Source organism: Manacus candei, unplaced genomic scaffold (assembly GCF_025592945.1).
Source record: "Manacus candei isolate 608988 ecotype Guabito, Panama unplaced genomic scaffold, ASM2559294v1 h1tg000051l, whole genome shotgun sequence".
In the NCBI taxonomy this organism is placed as follows: Eukaryota; Metazoa; Chordata; class Aves; order Passeriformes; family Pipridae; genus Manacus; species Manacus candei.
Genome location: NW_026138099.1, coordinates 3,208,448 through 3,227,067, shown reverse-complemented (window position 1 = coordinate 3,227,067; position 18,620 = coordinate 3,208,448). Strand labels below are relative to the sequence as shown.

The 18,620-nt window shown below is 35.0% G+C and overlaps 1 protein-coding gene across 3 annotated transcripts in view; it reads left to right on the top strand.

Moving 5' to 3' along the window:
- VPS13A (vacuolar protein sorting 13 homolog A) overlaps nt 1-15,610 on the top strand; it is a 105,665-nt gene extending 90,055 nt beyond the window's left edge. Inside the window, exons 69-72 of one of the 3 annotated variants that reach the window (XM_051801305.1) lie at nt 8,878-8,963; nt 9,601-9,724; nt 11,252-11,326; nt 12,629-15,610. In XM_051801305.1, coding sequence (XP_051657265.1) covers nt 8,878-8,963; nt 9,601-9,724; nt 11,252-11,326; nt 12,629-12,679 — 336 coding nt within the window. In that variant the 3' untranslated portion in view covers nt 12,680-15,610. Of the gene's footprint in view, nt 1-649; nt 1,230-4,992; nt 5,112-8,877; nt 8,964-9,600; nt 9,725-11,251; nt 11,327-12,628 lie in introns of those variants that run through there. The other 2 variants (XM_051801306.1, XM_051801307.1) reach the window with 2 other exon arrangements.
- The last annotated feature ends 3,010 nt before the right edge of the window (nt 15,611-18,620 follow it).

Sequence of the window (18,620 nt, the reverse complement as noted above, 5' to 3'; positions counted from 1 at the left end):
TTGAAAAATTATTGTTTCATATCAGTTTTCACTAGTATCGTTCCAGCTGCTCTTGAAGAAATGTTTTCAAAGCTCCATGCAGGGTTATAATTCTCCCTGTAGACAGTCAAATCAGAGAGTAGTATTGTTTTTTCCCACACATTAAATTCTGCTATAGGATGTTTGGTGTCTTAAGCTTAATTTAACTCTCAAGCATACTAATGTTTTTGATTCTTAATGTTTGTGGTTCCAGAGCTGTTACTTTGTTTTGCATGGAACTCAGTGGATTGCATGTTCCCTATTTGAAACAGTTTGAATAGAGTAGTAGTTTCTTGTGGGGAAAATAATTATTCTCCCCTTTTGCATTGTTTCTTTGCATACAGGTCTGGTGACTGGTCCCACTTCAGTCACTGTATTGTAGCTTTTCAACAGATTACAGGGTTAGGTTGGAGTAAAACTTCTTTTAGCAATTTAGAGATTGAATATGCTGATTAAAGGAAATAGGATATAGGTTATTTCGTGCACTCATACTGCGTCCTAAACTAGGATGTCACTTCAGAATTTCTTTGTTTTCCGGGGGTTTATTTTGCTTTAATTAACAAACTTTCCAGACAAATCATTACTTCTAAACTAATACTTCTGCTTTCTTCTTCCCTTACCATGCTTTCAGAAAAGACAGGCCTACAAAGAGTGGACTATGACTCACAGTAGTAGTGATGATGATGACAGTTAGGATAATGTGGATGTGGATTGTTACAGATATATATGGCCTTTGTCACATTCCTTTGACCTTTAACCTTTAAATGTTGCTGCTATAATTCCCACAGAGATGTTGGGATTTTGTGCTACTAAATTCTTATTTTTAAAACTGTGAATAAAAATGTGGGGATAATAAACTGTATGGTGATGAGTGCTCGGCAAAGGAGCAAAGAATGTAATAAAAACAGTCTTACAGATAAAACTGTACATTAGGTAAAACAGTATTGAATAATATGAAGAAATAAGTGATACTGTGACTTAAGAGTTTATTTCCAGATGTATTTCTATCAACTGTGTTTAATGGTTTTGCATTTAAATAAGTGTTTGAGAGGGTTTATTTATAATTTAGTAGTTGGATTGCTTTTAAATGTGTTTAGTAAAACTTTACTGAGTTTGAATTATTGGTGTTTAAATGCTCTTTGACTGTTTTATTCAAATATTTCAGAAGTATATTGTCTGCTTTTCTTTTAAAAATAAACATATCTAAAGTATATCTAAAATGGATTCATCTGTTCTGTTCCAACATTGTTTTTCATGTTTCCTGGAACTAGATAATGTAAAAACACTAAATGGCTTGTGAAGGTATTTAAAAGATAACATAAATACATTTTGCAAGGAACATTTAACATAAAACTTTAATTTTTCATTTATAATTTGTTTTACCCTAATTTTTAAATATTTTGTGTATGTTGTGGTATCCTTAAAAGTGTGAAATAATGTTATTTAGTTGTTTTTTTTTTCTGACTATAAATTGGTTTTGGTTTCATAGCAACAGAAAGGTAAAAAATCCACCCCAGAACTAAACACCATGTAAAAATCAGACAGATGGAAAAAAATACTAGTATTTTTACAAGACTTTGTGTAGGAAAACATATTTAACATGCAAAAGTATTTAGTTTTTTATTTACCTAGATATGGGAGGTGGTAGGGAACACTCATCCACTACAATTCTGTATTATGAATTCTACAAAATACCTTTATAAGTTACTTGTTTCTTTAAAAGATTATTTATTCTGTATTCACTGGAATGCTTGCACAGTTTTCTCGTTCTTTTTTGTTGTTCATTACTAAATTTAAATTTGTGTTGCTCTTTAAAGACAACTGGCAGCAGATATTTCTGTATTATTAAGTATTGTAGTGATAATTAATTCTGCCAACATCTGAACAGTTAGAATTGCTCTAAAGCAATAAGAGCTTCTGAAATGTTTGCATATTTACCGAAGTTATGTCATTTTGTTCATTGTCTGTTGGCTTCCAGTTATCAAAATGCTGAGGGAAGAACCATTAAAAAGCATTAAGACTGCTTATTCTGGCTCTATGCATTCAAAACGTGCTGTACAGTGTGATCTCTTGGGCAATTACCCTTTGCCTTTAATCTCACAGATGAAAGAGGGGACAACTAAATTTGAGAGCTGGTTTTAGCTGAAACTACTGATACTCCAGGCCATGTGTTTCTATTTGTTCGGTAACATTGTCACCTCAAAAGGATGCCTTGCAGAAATAGATGAAAGACTGTATTGCAGTGTGTTACTGCCTGAAACATAGTGGGAAGGATTTTAAATGCTTCGGGTACAACTGGATCTTCCATATTTCTTTGAGGAACATAGGAAATCATTTTGATCTTCAATCCTGAAAAAAGACACATCATGTCTAAAAGTTGAGGAAATTGTTAGATAAACTTTATGGAAAGGTTACTGTGACATTTTATTAACTTTATTGGATTTTGAGAATTTGGAATAATGTTACCTAACATTTCCTTCTCTTTTGTGCTGTTTTAGTGTGATTTTTTTTTTTAACCTATAAAATTGTTTTTCTTCTGTAATAACCAGTCTTTCTAGACAATGCATGTCAATTTTATAAAAAACCATATTTCTTCCTCGTTCTAAAACAGTTTTAGAAATGTAATTATTTTAATAATTTTTTTGACTAAAAGTTGACCTAACTTTAAAAATTTTTTATCTTAAAGTTCTACTAATTTTTGCAGAACAAGGAAGTAAAATTTAGCACAAATGGTAGCACTCCTGGGTGAGGTATTGCTAATTCAAGTTACACTGCAATATAACTGCAGAGTCCTTTCTTTACTCAGTAGATCAAAAGGTTGTAGAATGCTAACAAAAAAAAAACCCAAAAAACAACCCAACAAAAGAGTAGAAAAAATTGCTAGTGTAGTTGGCAAATACAATTCTTTACTTTATTCTGTCTCTTTGATGGAATATAGTTGTGGTTTTGAAGTTTTTATGTTAATAAAAAAAAATATTCATTTTGTACAAGTATTTTATTTGTTTCGCACTTGAGTCTAGACTTCTCTGAATATACATTGAAAAAATAAATAATTTGGATTTGGGGCTTTGGGATAACAAAAACTCGTATAACCTGGGATATTAGTATTTAATTTCTCTCTAGGTCATGGAATGAAAAGCTATGAAAACTAATAGCTAAATCAGCTCAAAGCCAAACCAACCAACCAGCCAAAAAACCATGTAGAGATTATTTTCATTAGGGATTTGAAGTAACACCAAAAATGGAGACATTTTTTTTCAATTTTGGTTCTTTCATTCAATTTAATGTGTTTTAACAATTTAACTTTTGGCTGCATGATTTCCCCCACGCACCCCTTTTTCACTGCTGAATTGAGTTTGAAGTCCATTACTGTGCCATCCTTTTGTCTCATATTGCTAAATTTTCTGCTCTTGGCTGCATCAGTTGCCAACAGAACAAGTCAGCAATTCAGCTTTTCTCAGGAGTTCAGTTTTTCTCTTTTAGTGACTTGTATAACAGTAGGTGGAATGTATATGTTTCCTCCTTGCTGAGGTGAATAATCTGTGTGCTTTAGCTCTGATGTTATCCAGTATATCCCTTTTGTTCAGGGTTCTGTGGTGGTCTTATTTTTTCAAGAGGCTCTGTAGACTTAAGCGAGTGCAAGGGGATACTTTAGACAGTTTCTGTGATCATTTAATATGCGTTTGCTATTATTAGTCATTTACAGAAGCTATAGACCTGCCAGACCTTTGCCCTGCCAGGGAATAAAGCTGGAAGACTAGTTTTGTGCTTATGAAGATAAGTCATCAACTGTTGCACCATGAAATCAGTGGTTCTCTGTGTCACAGCTTAATGTCTACCCAAAACCAAAATAAATTTAAAATATTTCTAATTTGCTTTTATAGTGTGTGAGTTTGTGAGGACACTTCCACTGTGTTGTGTGAGATTGCTGTATAAGCTTGTAGAGAAGACAGTCCTTCAAAGCTGTGCTTCAATACCATGTCCTATTGTATTGGAGGTCTTCAGCTTCTGGTTTAGTGATCCTTTTTTGGTCATGGACCTTCAGATCAGATGGTAGAATGTTGAAGTGATTCGTCCCTCAATATTCAGACTCCAGTCTGCCAGGAAGAACATCTGAGGAGTAGGAAAAGTGTGTCATACTATTCCTTCCTCTCCTTCCCTCACTCATCTTGAGCTTGGGTTCAAATCCAAACATAAACATCCATATTATGAAGTACCCTAAAACTGGGGTTTCACTTCATAAAATTATTGGGAGAAATTCTTTCCAAAGTTCAAAGTAATTTCATTTTTATTTGACGTTGTCCTGACTCTTACCAGACATTCATGTATGCCATCTAGTTTGCTACTCCCTTAAGTGAGTCATGGCTGTCATCCATCCTCCTTTGGAAAACCTCCTCTGTCTAGTTTAAAGGAAGAAGCAGGATCCTCACCACCTAAATGCACAACATTTGGATACTATTACATAGCCATTGCACAACCCCAAATAGAAGACATATATATTTCTGGGAAGCTGCCTGAAACCAGCTAACACCAGTTGTTTCAGAAGAATATGAAAGCTTGCATGACTCAGTTTCATTTTAGCTTGATTGTGATGGAAGCATAAATGCAATATTCTTCCATTTTCCTGCTGATGCAGTAATCATGCTTCAAATGCTACAAATCAAAGAGGTTTGATTGTATTGGTAGGAAATAGAACCTTTAGATATTGTCATCAGAATGAAAGTATGGATCAGTATGGTTTCTCCATTCAGCTTATCAAAGAAATTCTCTTGTGTATTTGGATCAAAAATTGACCAAGATGATTCTGCTAGTCAGCTTAGGCAACTTTTATTCCTACTGTGAAGAAGGAAATTTGTGTACTGAAAGAAAGCTGCTGTCCTACTTTTTATTGTCCTGCATACTGTGGCCTTAGATTTAAATGTTAATCTTGACTGCAAATTTCTGTTGATTTTAATAAAACCATGTTGGTTTCAGAGTTGCTGTTCAACATGGCTGAATGGAATCTTGAATTCAGACACTAACACATCATGGACAAAAGCTTTGCTTTTTGTAGAATGACACTGCACATTGGGATAACTGGAATGAGGAAATAGGTAATAAAGGGTAAATGTCAGTTCTTATTCATAAAGGATGAGGAGATAATTTTTTAAGGCAGAAAAAAGAATGTTTTACGTGTTACTCTTTATTTCTATAACAGTTTTCCCCCTTTTTTCACATACATTCAAGCTACATGTAACAAGTCACCTGGGAACTGCTTAGAACTATTAAATGTTTCTGTGGGAAAGATTGGATGTGTAATTATGGCAGGTTAGCCTGCTGAAATCAGTAATTCTACAGCTTTTGAAGAAGTTACCTTATGATTTGAGCTGAAAGTTGCATTCAGGGTTGGAGTTTCTAGCAACAGCGAATTGCTTTCAGAACTCACACATTTATACCGTAGCCAGTTCATAAGGAAATACACTGTCAATATATAATTCAGTTGAAACCTTCAGGTTAACCTGAACATACAGAACAGCAGATTTATAATCACTTTTAAGTAGTAACAGCCTTTACACTATTTTTGTACATCCTGTTTCAGTTGAGATGAGTTCAAGAAGGATATCAAGCATTCAGACTTCAGTATCACACATAACACTAGTATTTTTTAGAACTATTACCAGAAGGATCATAGATTTTAAATTTTGGCTCTGCTACTTGACATTCTGCTCTGTTTCATTTCTAACTTTGCCATAGCCATCTGTGATTATTTCTTGTTAAATTAGGAGTATGTAGTGTGATTAGGAATCTCTCCAAATGCAGGGATGCCACTTAAGACATTGAACATATTTGCATATCCATCCATAAATGATTACGTTTGCTGTTAGATTATTGCAGTGACATCTAAGCAGTTGTACTGCAGGTAAGAATTTGCAAAGGAGAGGATCTATTCTTGTGTTACTTCACATGTAACAGCTGCTGGAGTGTCTCTTTTTTTTTCCCAATAGCTTCATATATACTCTTAATCAGATTATTAAAATGCTTTTAATTTGAAATACAGACATTGTTTTAAAAAAACAGTGTTTGGTTTTTTCCAGTGGTGAAACTAATAGTTGATCAATGTTAACTTTTATAGTTTTGCATCACCAAACAGTGATCCAGGTTGCTGTCTTTCTCCAGGCATTAGCTAAATACTATAAGATTTTTAAAAACTATTTATGCATCTATATTGAGGGATCAATTGTATATCCTTTTATGTTCGAGCTGTATAAGGCACTTTGGTAGCAGAGCGCAGTTGTGACCTTGCTATAAGAATTATCAGCAGAAACTTGATGTATCCCTCTGATGCATTTCCCAGTGCATAGGTATAACTCTAATGCTTAAATGGATAAAGACTGTAAGTGAAGGGTAGAAAAATCCAAAGACAGAAAATTTAGAAGTAGTTACTGCTCTTCATTGCTATGGATACAAGTGTTCCCTTTGCAAATAGCCCGTGCAATATTTTCTTGTGCTTTATTTCCCAATTAACTTCTTTTGTCTACAAAACTGTACAACACAGATAAACTGAGCTTATGATCTTTGACTCATAGATAATGAGGACTAGTTAGCATGCCAACAATGTTTTTTGTGCTCCGCAAATCACGTGTTTGGGAATCTTAGTAGAATGAAACTCTTTTTGTGGAATTTGGTGGACATTTAAATAGCTTTTGCTTGGGATTGTCACCCGTGTGATAGTTAAATACTCTACTTCCAAAATAATTTTTACAATTCTCAGTTCATTTTCAGTAAGCTAAGTAAGTTACAGCAGGTTGACATGATTTGATGAAAATTACCTAGCAAGCTACGGAAAAGACAAAAAGAGGTAACATCCCTCTCCTAAGTATTTGAATTGTATTTGGATTGAGAGACTTACCTCAATGCTATGCAAAGCACAAGAAATTTACCTTCTTGAACAGGGGATATCCCCTCCATCCTAATAAGGCTAAGTTGCTAAATGCTTCTCCCCTATACTTGCTTCTAACAGAACAGAGATATTGGTCATGCTGTGCGATATTTGTATGTTTGGTCAGTAAGAGAAATTGATGTCATTGTCACAGTGTCTTGCAGTTAAACTCAACTGTGTATTTTTCAACTTTGCTGGAGCACCCTTGCTCTTTCCACACACATTATTTCTTTAAATTCCTGTCAGCTTTCTCCTCTGCTTCCCTGTTGCTAGACCACTAGAAAATTGCTAGACACTAAAAACTTGCTGGACCACTAGCAAGTGGTCGATATCCATTAGAACACAGACCTAGACCAGTAGCCTGGTATCTGGATCAGGTATCCTTCTCATGCTGTCTGTCCATACAACCTCCTCTGTCTTCTAATCATCCAATGTGTTGTGTGCAGGAATGTTGTAGAGGCTACCTTAGAGAGGATTTTTTGCTTAGAGAGGATTATTACCTTATAAGGTGGAAGCTTGGACCTAAATATGAAAGGCAGAGAGAGACTCAGTTCAGAGGCATAGCAACCCCTAGATAAAGCTTGAATAAGAAGTTTCCAAAAACATAACAAAAAATAACGACTTTTCCAAGCCCTTAGTTCCTCATTTCTTATGCCATTCTTCTTGCTGGATTCACCCTGCAATAAACATTAACTCTTGTAGAAATAAAGACAAGTGGTGACTTATGTAAGTAGGCACATAATCAATAGTGATGATTTTTGTAGCCCAGCAGAGCTGGGGAAGGAGAAATTATTTGAGCTTTCCAAGAGCTTTCTGGAAAGCTCTCTTCTGGGGAACCTGTTACTCAAATATTCATGCATTTTAGTCACTAAAGAAACAGCATGTTTGGGGAAGACATAATTTTCAAAATATGTGTTTGGGCAAGTGGAATTGTCCATGCAGCCAAATGTGAAGGGTACACCAAATTAGATGTCTTTATTATTTTACTGTGTTGATGAACGCTTATTAAATGGTTTTACTATTTTAACTGCTTTGATAACTAACCTACATGTTTATAAATCTTGGCATACATATCTGAAGGAATATGCTTGTAGTTAAGGCTTTAATGAATCATACTGGTTTATACTAATCTAGTTTTGCTTGCAATTTGTAAAAGATGGGAAGTATGCAAGCAGTCATGTTGCTATTCCCAATTAAGATGCATCAATATTAATTAAATCACTAATTTAATCACTCGTAGCTCAGAAAATCAGAAATCCAATGTTTGCCAAGTCATGTTAGAGTTACAGGGAGTGTCTGTTTTTATAAAATAATCTGCTGTCATCAATATTTAAAATTTATTACCCATTAAAAAATATTCTGCTACAGTATTTGCAGCAATTGTAGGAAAATGTTAAGTTCACAGGAAAACAAATGAATATGGAGGAATGCTAAGCATTACCTTAAGTGCATTATTATAAGTTCTGCTGTCTACATGATGGTGAGGTTTATATACAGTTAGGCATAGATTTATTCTCGGAGGTAATTACTCAATGATTTGGAAGTGACTTAGCATAAATCAGTAAAAGAATCCTTATCATTTGTTGTCTCACAACTGTATTAGTTGTCGTAAGTTCAGAGTATATTAAAAATATGTAAAAAAATGAGTCCTGAAATGTTTGGAGAAATTATATTTTTCTTTGCCAGTTTTGGTTAGGATTGATTTTTATTTGCATAGCTGTATTAACAGGAACCATGTAATTCTACATAATTATGAATAGTAGCTGTCACAGATCTGTTAGTTATGTTCTGACTGTATGAAACTAGCCTTTTATTTTAAAAGTATGTCCATTGCATTTTGTTATAATTTATACTTTTGGAGCATAAATACATTTTAAGCACAAAATTAGTACATTAATTTACTAGCATATTCAAAGCTATAAAACTTTTATCTCTTCTAGAAAATTGAAAATGGAAGATTTGCAAAACTCAGATATATTGCACATGCTATGGTCAACAGTACAGATCTGTTAATGGTAACCAAAAGGTAAACAGTTTTAACTTTGAATAATATGTACTTAAAACAATCATTAAAATGTACATGCCTTGATAATTGCTGATCAGTAACAGCGCTGTCATCATTTATGTAGATAAAATAATTGGAAAGGCATGCCTAATGTACTCTTAATTATCTTCAGCTGTGGCATTGTACTGCAGAAAAGCACTGAGTGTTATTTCTCTCCTATTTAAGAAGGGAATGTTGGCTTTATGATTTCTTTAGCTGAGAAGGATTTGTTATAAACCTGGTTACGGTGAAGTCAACTGAACTGTGGGGTTCACTTATAAATTGGCATAATGCAGGAAAAAAGGATAATACCAAAGCAGAGTCAACATCTAATAGTGGAGTATCAGGCATTCTTCTCAAAAAATGTATGTACAACTTTTTGTAAAAATACAGCTTGGAGTAGTGTTACAGTTTTGCTCTGAAAGAGAGCATTTTAAGTAAGTAAGAGGAAGGTTCAAAATTGACTCTTTTGGAAAGTGTGCTGTATAGTTGTTATAGATCATTATATGAGAACTGTTTTGCAACAGCAAATGAATTCACTAGAGCAAGGGTAACATGATAACTTTTAAGTATTTTTACAATAATTTTTAAATCATTACTTTTATTTTCTGTTGCCTAGTGGTGTGTTATTTGTGACAAAAGGCACATTTGGACAGCTGATATGTGAATGGCAGTACACTTACGATGAATTTACCAAAGAACCATTCATTGTTGATGGTCGAAGATTGCGCATTGAAGCCAAGGTACATTAACCTTGCCATGTTTTATTTTTTTTGTGTGTTAACTGCTTATAAAATTGAATTTCTACTCTCTCTCCTTTGAATTCTTGGTCTCTTTTGTAGTTGAGATACACTCAGAGAAGGGAGTTGAAATTTGGCATGGGCAAACTCAGATAACTAACTTCTGACTCTTCTAAGCAGAATGGTGACTTACTGTTTGCAGGTGAAATTCCTTGAGCCCTGGGAATTTTTTGTTGGTATGCACCAATTCATGAAGTATTCATAGTTTGGAAAATGGTGATATGACAAAAGGCTCAGAAGATTGCAGAATATTTTTATTATGCTCTCTGACACTGTGGAAATATGCCAATATGTGGACTTCTACCTTGTTGCAATCCTATGCAAATAGAGCAGAGAAATACATGGCATGTGCTATACTTCAAAGATTTTTTTTTTCATTTGCTAGTAATCAAATTCTTCAAAAATACAGTAAGGTTTCCATATCTTAAAAAAAACCATGGTGACATATATCTATCCCTTTCAATACAAGTTGAAGAATGTTGCTCTTACTTTCAATTTTTCCTTTGAAAAAAATCCTAAAACTTTCTTTCCCTGGTAGAATTGCAAAAGACAGAAGGAGAAAGATGACCACCAATGACTGAGTGTACTTACAGAGGCAGTTCCTTAAAAATATTTCTTAAATTCTTGTTGAATGGTAACTGAATTTAATTTCAATCAATAAATTTACCTGACAGGTTTTGTTTCTGTTTTTAATAAGCTTCACGTGTGTAATTACACATATTGGTTGTCAGGACAGTCTTGACAGTGTACGAAGTAAATCAGTTTTTCACTCAGATTATTTGTTTCTATTGCAGAGAGCATGAAAGGCAGAGCCATATTGGTTTGGAATCCTCCAAACTGGATTTCTGACTGCAAGTGAACTTTTACAGGATGAAATAATTCTTAGCATTTCTGCCATTTCAGACAATGCTGAATAACATGTCCATCTTTACCCCTACACAGCAGTCATTTCAGAATCCATTAACATGTCTGCAGTATGTCTTTACTGAAATCTGTGGTTGAAAACTGTATTTTGCAAATAACTCCTTATATTTTTCTTTATGCAGCCAAAGTTGCTGTTTTCACTACCTAAGACCACCACTTCCAAGTCAGTATTGGTGGAATGCCCACTAAAGAAATGACTTAGAAAGAATGAAAAATTAAAACCTTAGGGAGTAATGGATTTTGTTACCGCACATACTCCATTATCTGCCTTCCATTCCTACGCACTTGATAGTCCCTTCTCCAGGGACTCCATGATAAAAAGAGAAGTCTGTTACTGCTGGAGTGTTCCACTCCACTGTGCTTTCATGCAGAAAATTACGTTTCTCAGGGTATGTGCATGCAATGCAAACATACTCAGGTTAGCGTAATGGGTACACATGGCTGTCTGAACCATCATATCTGTATTAATAGTAAATGACTTCTAAGCCTTAAAGTGTGAAGAAACTTAACTTCAATTCTGAATTGCTGTTTTGGGGTCTTTTTTAGGAACGAGTTAAGTCAGTGTTCCATGCCAAAGAATTTGGAAAAATTATTAATTTTAGAAGTCCAGAGGATGCTAAGGTAAAGTCAAAATACTATTAAAATTATGCTGTGCTAAATTTGGCTTAAAAAGTGAAACAAATATTCTTAACCTGAAACTGCTATATGTATTTAAAATTCAGTAATTTCCACATATGCATTATAGAGATGGAAATAGCAATGAACTTTTCAGTACTGAATTTCAAAAATAATCAATTTCAACATCAAACTTGTCCATACGTAAATCTTTGGAATTATAACTATCTGTCTAAAGACTGATTTAACAGTACTACTAACAGAAACTAAACAATCTAGGATGTGAATTAAAATAGTACATTTTAATAGAACAAAAATATTTGGTAAATTACTCTTAGTTTTATTCCAGGGGTTGGGAAGGGGTAGGGTGTTATTGCTCAGTTCCTCAAAATGCAGTTTTGGTTAAAGAATTAAGAAAATCCTTAATAAAAGTACAAATTCTCTATTTGATATATGATATTGCTGCTATTATTATATATATTTTCTGTTCATTTTGACATCATTAGTTTTGACTACAATGGAGAAGTAGGAGTGTTTCAGGTCTGCTACCAGAATTATGAGTTGTGAAGGTCCTGCCTTGTTTTTATTAGTGCAGCTAATAATTTTCACAAACCATAAATTAGTCTTGTATATATTCCAGTGGGACATGGTTCCTTGGGATCATGATTAGAAACAGGTTGTGGAAGTTGCATCCTGTCACTATTATAAGTTACTTTTGCACCTTCTCATCAATTTAAGTTGCCTTTTTCTTCCTGGAGGTAATTTCTAACCACAGCTGAATGATAACACTTGACTCTTACTTCACAAAGGTAGGGGCCTCATGTTGAATTTGACTTGCCTGTAATCTTTGGAGGAACTGAGGTTCTCTTTTTTTGGTTTTTTTTTTTTTCTTTTTGGCTGTGGTGGAACAGGGACAGGCAGTGTTGAGGTCCAGTAGTCTTTCTGGGAAGGGAATCCTGTCTATGCCTCAGCTAAGTCAGGAACAATACTAAAAGTCAAATTAGCACATCATATTATGTATGCCATAAGTCTTAAGTAAGGAAAAGAAAGCTGAAAAAATTGAGTACACTTTTCATAAAAATACTAGTTTGTGTATTTTCCTAGAAAGGCTCAGGAATCTAACAAAACCAACTAACTGGTCTGTCAATATGAGGGGGTAGAATCTGATTCTGATTTGTAATAATCTACTCATCTTCCTGCTAAATATTATGAACACTTCTTATGGCAGTCCTTTTGTCCTACTCTAGATTTCCGTCTCATTGGTTTTTACCGCGGAAAGACTTTTATTGTTTCTTTTTCTTCACACAGTGGATCCTTTCTAAACTGGAAGAAGTGAGAGAGAATCAACCAAAATTGTAATGAATGGAAAAACACCAAGATATGAAGAACGGCTACCTTTTAATTCCTCTTTAAAAAGCAGAACTATTTGAATATCAGCAACAAAAACAAAAACAAGAAGGAAGGACTATTTATTGAATTGTTTATTATGGTCACAACAGTCTATGGCTATATCACAGAACTAGATGATGTTAAGTTAAAAAAATACCTAATGATGAAAAGATTCTGCCAAGTTTGGGCTTGGTTTTCCAGCTTTTTTTAAGATAAGATTCCAAATTTCAATTTTTTATATAAGCAGCATAAAGTGAATTAGTCTTAACATTTGATATTGAAATTGAACTCTGGAATAATTCTTATGATACTATTCAGAGCAAATGTTTCAGTTTTGATTCTGAAAATCAATACTTAATTTATGTCTTGAGGCTGTTTTGAAATACAAATTTCTTTGTCAAAGGAAATGTTATTCATTAGTGTTACAACTCAAAATATAGGAAGGAGGCTAGTGATCAAAGAAGTTGAATTTAGGTGATCACAGGAGGGGCTGCTTATTTGACAATATTATTTTCTTTTTGCAAATGAATGGACCAGGTCATGATTGATTTACAACACAGTACTGCTTTTAGTGTAAACTTTTTTATATTCTAGCTAAGGCAATGTTGCAGCACCTCTGTCTGTACTCACAGAAAATATAACAGTTTACAAAAATGTGTAATGGGGAGAATTAATATTTCTCTGCACTAAAAAATAATCATAAAAACCTATTATTTTAAATAGAAGTTACTTACAGTCTTGCAAATCAAGGAGGAGTTGATGGGGTTATAAGTGCACTGTTGCATACCAAAAATAAATGCCTTGAATTACGCAATATTGTGTGCTAAGCAAGTGACTAATGAAGTCAGATTTATATTAAATAATAAATATAATATGTCACAGTTGCTTATATCAACTTTTCTTACCCAATGAAACTGTTTTGTTTTGTACCCAGACAGCAGAATTTTGATAGTTTGAATGTCTGAAATTCTATTTGTTTCTTAGATGTAGTAGTCATAGTGTTGTTGAATAGCTATTTACTGCAGTTGATATAGAAAGTACATGAAGCAGTACAGTGTTACATGAAGGCTTCCATAAATTCCAATATCAAAGTCTGCAAAACATCTGATATGTATAGAAAGTACCTGCTGCCAAAGTATGATTTCTAAACAATAGTTTACAATATTTATAGCTACAGGATAGAATTCTGAAGTTTGAGATATCCAAATGGTTCCATTATTGTAAAATCTTAAACAACTAGCATGCTAATCTATAGTTGCAGATCTTTAATGTACTGTAAGTCTTACCATTGGTGTTGAGTAACCATTTAGTGGGTTACAAAATACATGTAATCTTGCAATTTTCCCTGTAAATTGAAACAAAATAAGATAATTCCAAAATATTACAATGATTGTGTTACTCCACTTGTTTGTACACCAAGCACATACCAAGAGTATGAACTCAGGTTATCATGCCAAACTTATGTACTTTGCCTTAGATAAGTAGTGTTTTTAAATGCCCTGAGTACCATTCTCTATCTGTCATTTGTTTATAATCTGTTATTTTCATCTTATATACGATAGTTCAGTTAACAGCCTCATTATTTTCTTGATTAGTTTGTGGTCTCTTCCCTATCCCCAACATTTACAGAGTCAAGCCTGTGCATTGGATTTTTTAGGTGAGACACAGTGTCTGGGCCCACCCTTTAATCCTGAGGTTCATCTGCCAGGGCCGAGCGAGCTTGGACGGTGGCAGCGAGGTCCTCGGGATGTAGGGTTAATTAGTGACCTTCTCTTAGATGGATGGCCTTACAAGGCAAAGCGAGCTCCATCTCATTTACAGAGTATTTGCTGCAACTTTCACTTACAATACCTCTTGTGTGTACTTTGTACGTTTCCATTTGTGTAGCTTTTAAGTTTACCTGATTCTATGTATTTTCTTCTGTCTCTGTTTTAGTATTTCTTACATTTATTTTATCAACAAACACTGATTCTCAAATCTCATCTGGCTCTTCAATAATATTTTAGTAATTTAATCATTAATGTTGAAAAATTTATTTTAAATATGCATATTTGTGGTTAAGCAGCTCATGTTTTGGAAAAAATAAGAATTCACCCCAAATTGCATTTTTCTTATAGAGTATAAAATATTTTGATCTTCTGTGCTCACTGATAACACAAGAGCTGAAATGTTCAGAAGTCAGTGTGGGACCTTTCCTCCCACTTTGTTTCCACTCTTAATGACAGCATGATTTTCTATAGTTCCCTGTTCTAGTCAGTGTGTTTTTTGTATTTCCCTATTCTAGTCAGTAAATTGTTTTTTTTCCTTAAACTTTCTCCGTACAGTCATGGGTGGATTTTACCATTTCTTAGCAAACACCAGTTGTCTCTTTTAACGATATATCATCCCAGGGCAAAGAGAAAGGTATTCAAACTTGTGCCGTTGTGTAATTTTCTGGATTACTGCAGGTTGTTTGAGATGTCCACTCTGCTGTGCCTCGTTCCTCATTGCAATATGCGTATTTTTTTCAAGAAGGCAGAATAGGTATATTAATTTTTATTGGAAGTGTATATGCAATTACAAAAGGGGATCTCAATAAATATTAAAATGTAGGCATTCAGTTCTGTCCACTGTGGTGTTTAAAGTATTATCATGGCCTTCACTGAAATGCTGAAGAACAGTTTCTCTTCTAGATTACTGTTACGTAAATTTAATAAATTTGAAAAATGTCACTTGGGTTCTCAATTTACTAAGGGTTAGAACTACCTTTAAGAAACTGCTGAAACTTTCATCAATCTAGTTGTTGCATCTCTTTTTGTTCAACTGCATGGCTTTCATGGCATGGCTCTCTTGGTTTCCACACTGCCTTCCCCCCTCAACCTCTTCTTCATCTTGAATAAAGTGAAACTGAATTTTATTTTACTGAAATGTAATTATTATTTGTTTTCTTTATATACTGCTTTAATTAACAAGTAATACCATTACTCAGAATCTTGCAGGTCAAGTCAAATCCTGTCTCTGTGAACTAATGATCAAACTTCTGTTGTAACCATCTCAGTGAAAATAGAATTATAGACTTTAGCATTTCCCTTTGGCTTATTGTGAAGACAAGGTTTTAATAACTGGATTAACATGTATAAGCTTCTTTTAACATTGTTTTGTTGGTTGTGGTTTTTTTCTTCTGTTGCTGCATTGAAAAAACAAAGATGATGATGTCAAATTATAGAAGCATAGACTGGTTTTGTGTTGGAAGGCACCTTACAGATCACCTAATTCCAACCCCCCTGCTGTGTGCAGGGTAACCATCTACTAGACCAGGTTGCCTAAAGCCCCATCCAACCTGGCCTTAAACAACTCCAGGGAAGAGGCATTGACAGCTACTCTGGCCAACTTGTTCCAATGCCTCACCACACTCACAGGAAAGAATTTCTCTCTAGAATCTAATCTGAACCTACCCTCCTTCAGTTTGAAGGGATTCCCCCTTGTCCTGTCACTACATGCCCTTAGTAGTCCCTTACCAGCTCTCTTACTTTGAAGTACCCCTTTAAGTGCAGGAAGGTGCTAGAAGGTCTCCCTTGGGCCTTCTTTTCTCCAGGCTGAACCTCTCCAACTCTGTCTTCATAGGAGAGCAGCTCCACGCCTCAGACCATCTTCCTGGCCTTCCTCTGGACAATCTCCCATTTCTGGTAGGACCACTCTTCAATTTGGGACCCCAGAGCTGGATGCAGTGCTCCAGGTGGGGTCTCACCAGAGTGGAGTAGAGGGGCAGAGTCACCTCCCTCACCTTACTGGCCACGCTGCTTTTGGTGCAACCTGGGATACAATTGGCTTTCTGGACTGCAAGTGCACATTGCTTGCTCATGTCCAACCTCTCATCCACCAGCGTCTTCAAGTCCTTCTCAAAGTTGCTCTCACTACATTCTCCTCCCAGCCTGTATCTGTGCTTGGGATAACCAAATTCTTACGTAATTCTTTTTTTTTTTTCTTTTCCCTACACATACAATTCTGTATATATGCCATTAGCTATTTATTATCTTGAGCATTTCACAAAATTATTCTTACAAATGGATTTAGGATTTTTTCTGGCCAGTATGCACAAGTACATCTATCCATCACCTAGGAGCCAAATTTTATTTGATCTGTGCAAATATGATCTTGGTCACAATTTTTGCTTTTGTGACTTCAAGAATCTAAAGCTCACTAACTTCACACACAAGTTTTTTATAAAGAGGTTTTGATTGTCTTCAGGGCAAATCTGGAACAAGAATTGTAAATATTCTTTTAATACTTCAGGGGAGGAGTAAATTTGTTTTAAGTCTCCTCCTACGAGGAATGAAAGAATGTCCATGGAATTTATTAACTCATCACCTCTTGATCGATACATCAAAGGCTGAAAAAAATGTGATTGCTGGAACAGGCATGATGAGATAGGACACTAATAGGCAAAAAGGGAAACCTCCCTTTTTTTTTTGCTGGATGTCTCCAAGTTTTTTTTGTCTTTGTGCATTTTCACTCCTTGGTGCATCAAACAGATTGAAAACTATGTGCAGAAGTTCATCTTGGTACCTGCCCTCATGAATGTTTTTCATTGTTGATTGGGAAGTGTGAAAGAAAAGCATTCTTGTGCTGATGGGTCCTGCAAAACCGTAACTGTCTCACCACCTGCAAAGTTTGTGTTCCAGCAAAGCTAGGCTTCCATTATTCACGTAGACAGCAAATTTTGACTCAGGATATGAAACCTCTAAGAGTTTAAATCCATTTTTCCAGAAGTTCCCAAGGAGCTCAAACTCTATCAAGCAGTTCAAGTGTTTGGGCATTTCATATGCTTTCTTCTGTTAAATCTGCTGCCCTAGAAGGAGTATTTCTGTTGATGTCTTTTTCATGCGGCTGAAGTTCTTAAGTAAAACTCCAATATCTACAGATTTTATGAGAAGAAATGACTTTGAATTATTTTTTGAGAAGCAATGGTTAGTTTAGGACAGCAGGTTTGAGGGACGTATCGTGACATCAGATCTTACAGAGGAGTGTAGAGATGACATGTTTGGAACATGAACAATATTCTCACAAGATGTGCCGTTTTATTCTGTGCCTTCTGTCACCCTCCCTTGGCTGCTTCTCTTTCAGCAAGTACCTGAGGCACTGTACCCTGTACCTCATCCCAGGACGTATCACACTGTTCCCTCAGTGTGGAGTACTGCCATCCACTCTAGTATGGACACAATGTTATAGGTCAATGTCTTTTCTCTCATAGAAAACATTAAAGCGTTGTAAGAACAGGCTTCTATTGCTTGTTCCAACAATAAAGAAAGGGCAGGTAACTCAAATGTTAGGCTGTTTCCTCCTGGACACACAACTTTTTCTGTGCTGCTGGAAAAAAGGGCATCTGTATTGTTTAATGTGTGAAATGGCAAGCATTTTTTATGGGCAGTGAAAGGTCAGGGTGTGCTTTTCACAGAATTGAGCTGTGAGAACTATCACCTGGCTGAATACACAAAAGCACTACTCAAGCTGAAAAATCAGTAGAACTTAAGTTTTTTCTGTGCTGAACAGAAATTACTATTTTATGCTAATAGTAAAAGCTATTGATATAATGTTTTCTCTTAGAAAAATAGCATTTTCATTTATTTGAATACAGAACCTCAGCACATCTTTTGAGCTTAATTGCCTGTGTTAACAGGCTGTTCTGCTACAATGGTCTCCTTACCAGTGCTGCCAAGTTAGCTGATCAAGTGCCAGTGACTACCACAAATTTTACATGGGTAAGATTGCCCTCATGTCTTTATTAATTTTGTCTGAGAATGTTTGACCCAGTGAAGGAGAACTGACTGTGCTATTAGTGGTGCTGACATTTTAGTGATTTGTACTTGGGCAGGGAGGGGTGGAGATGGGAAAAGGTCTGGAAATCATCTAAAGGAGAGCCTTTACTGCTCTC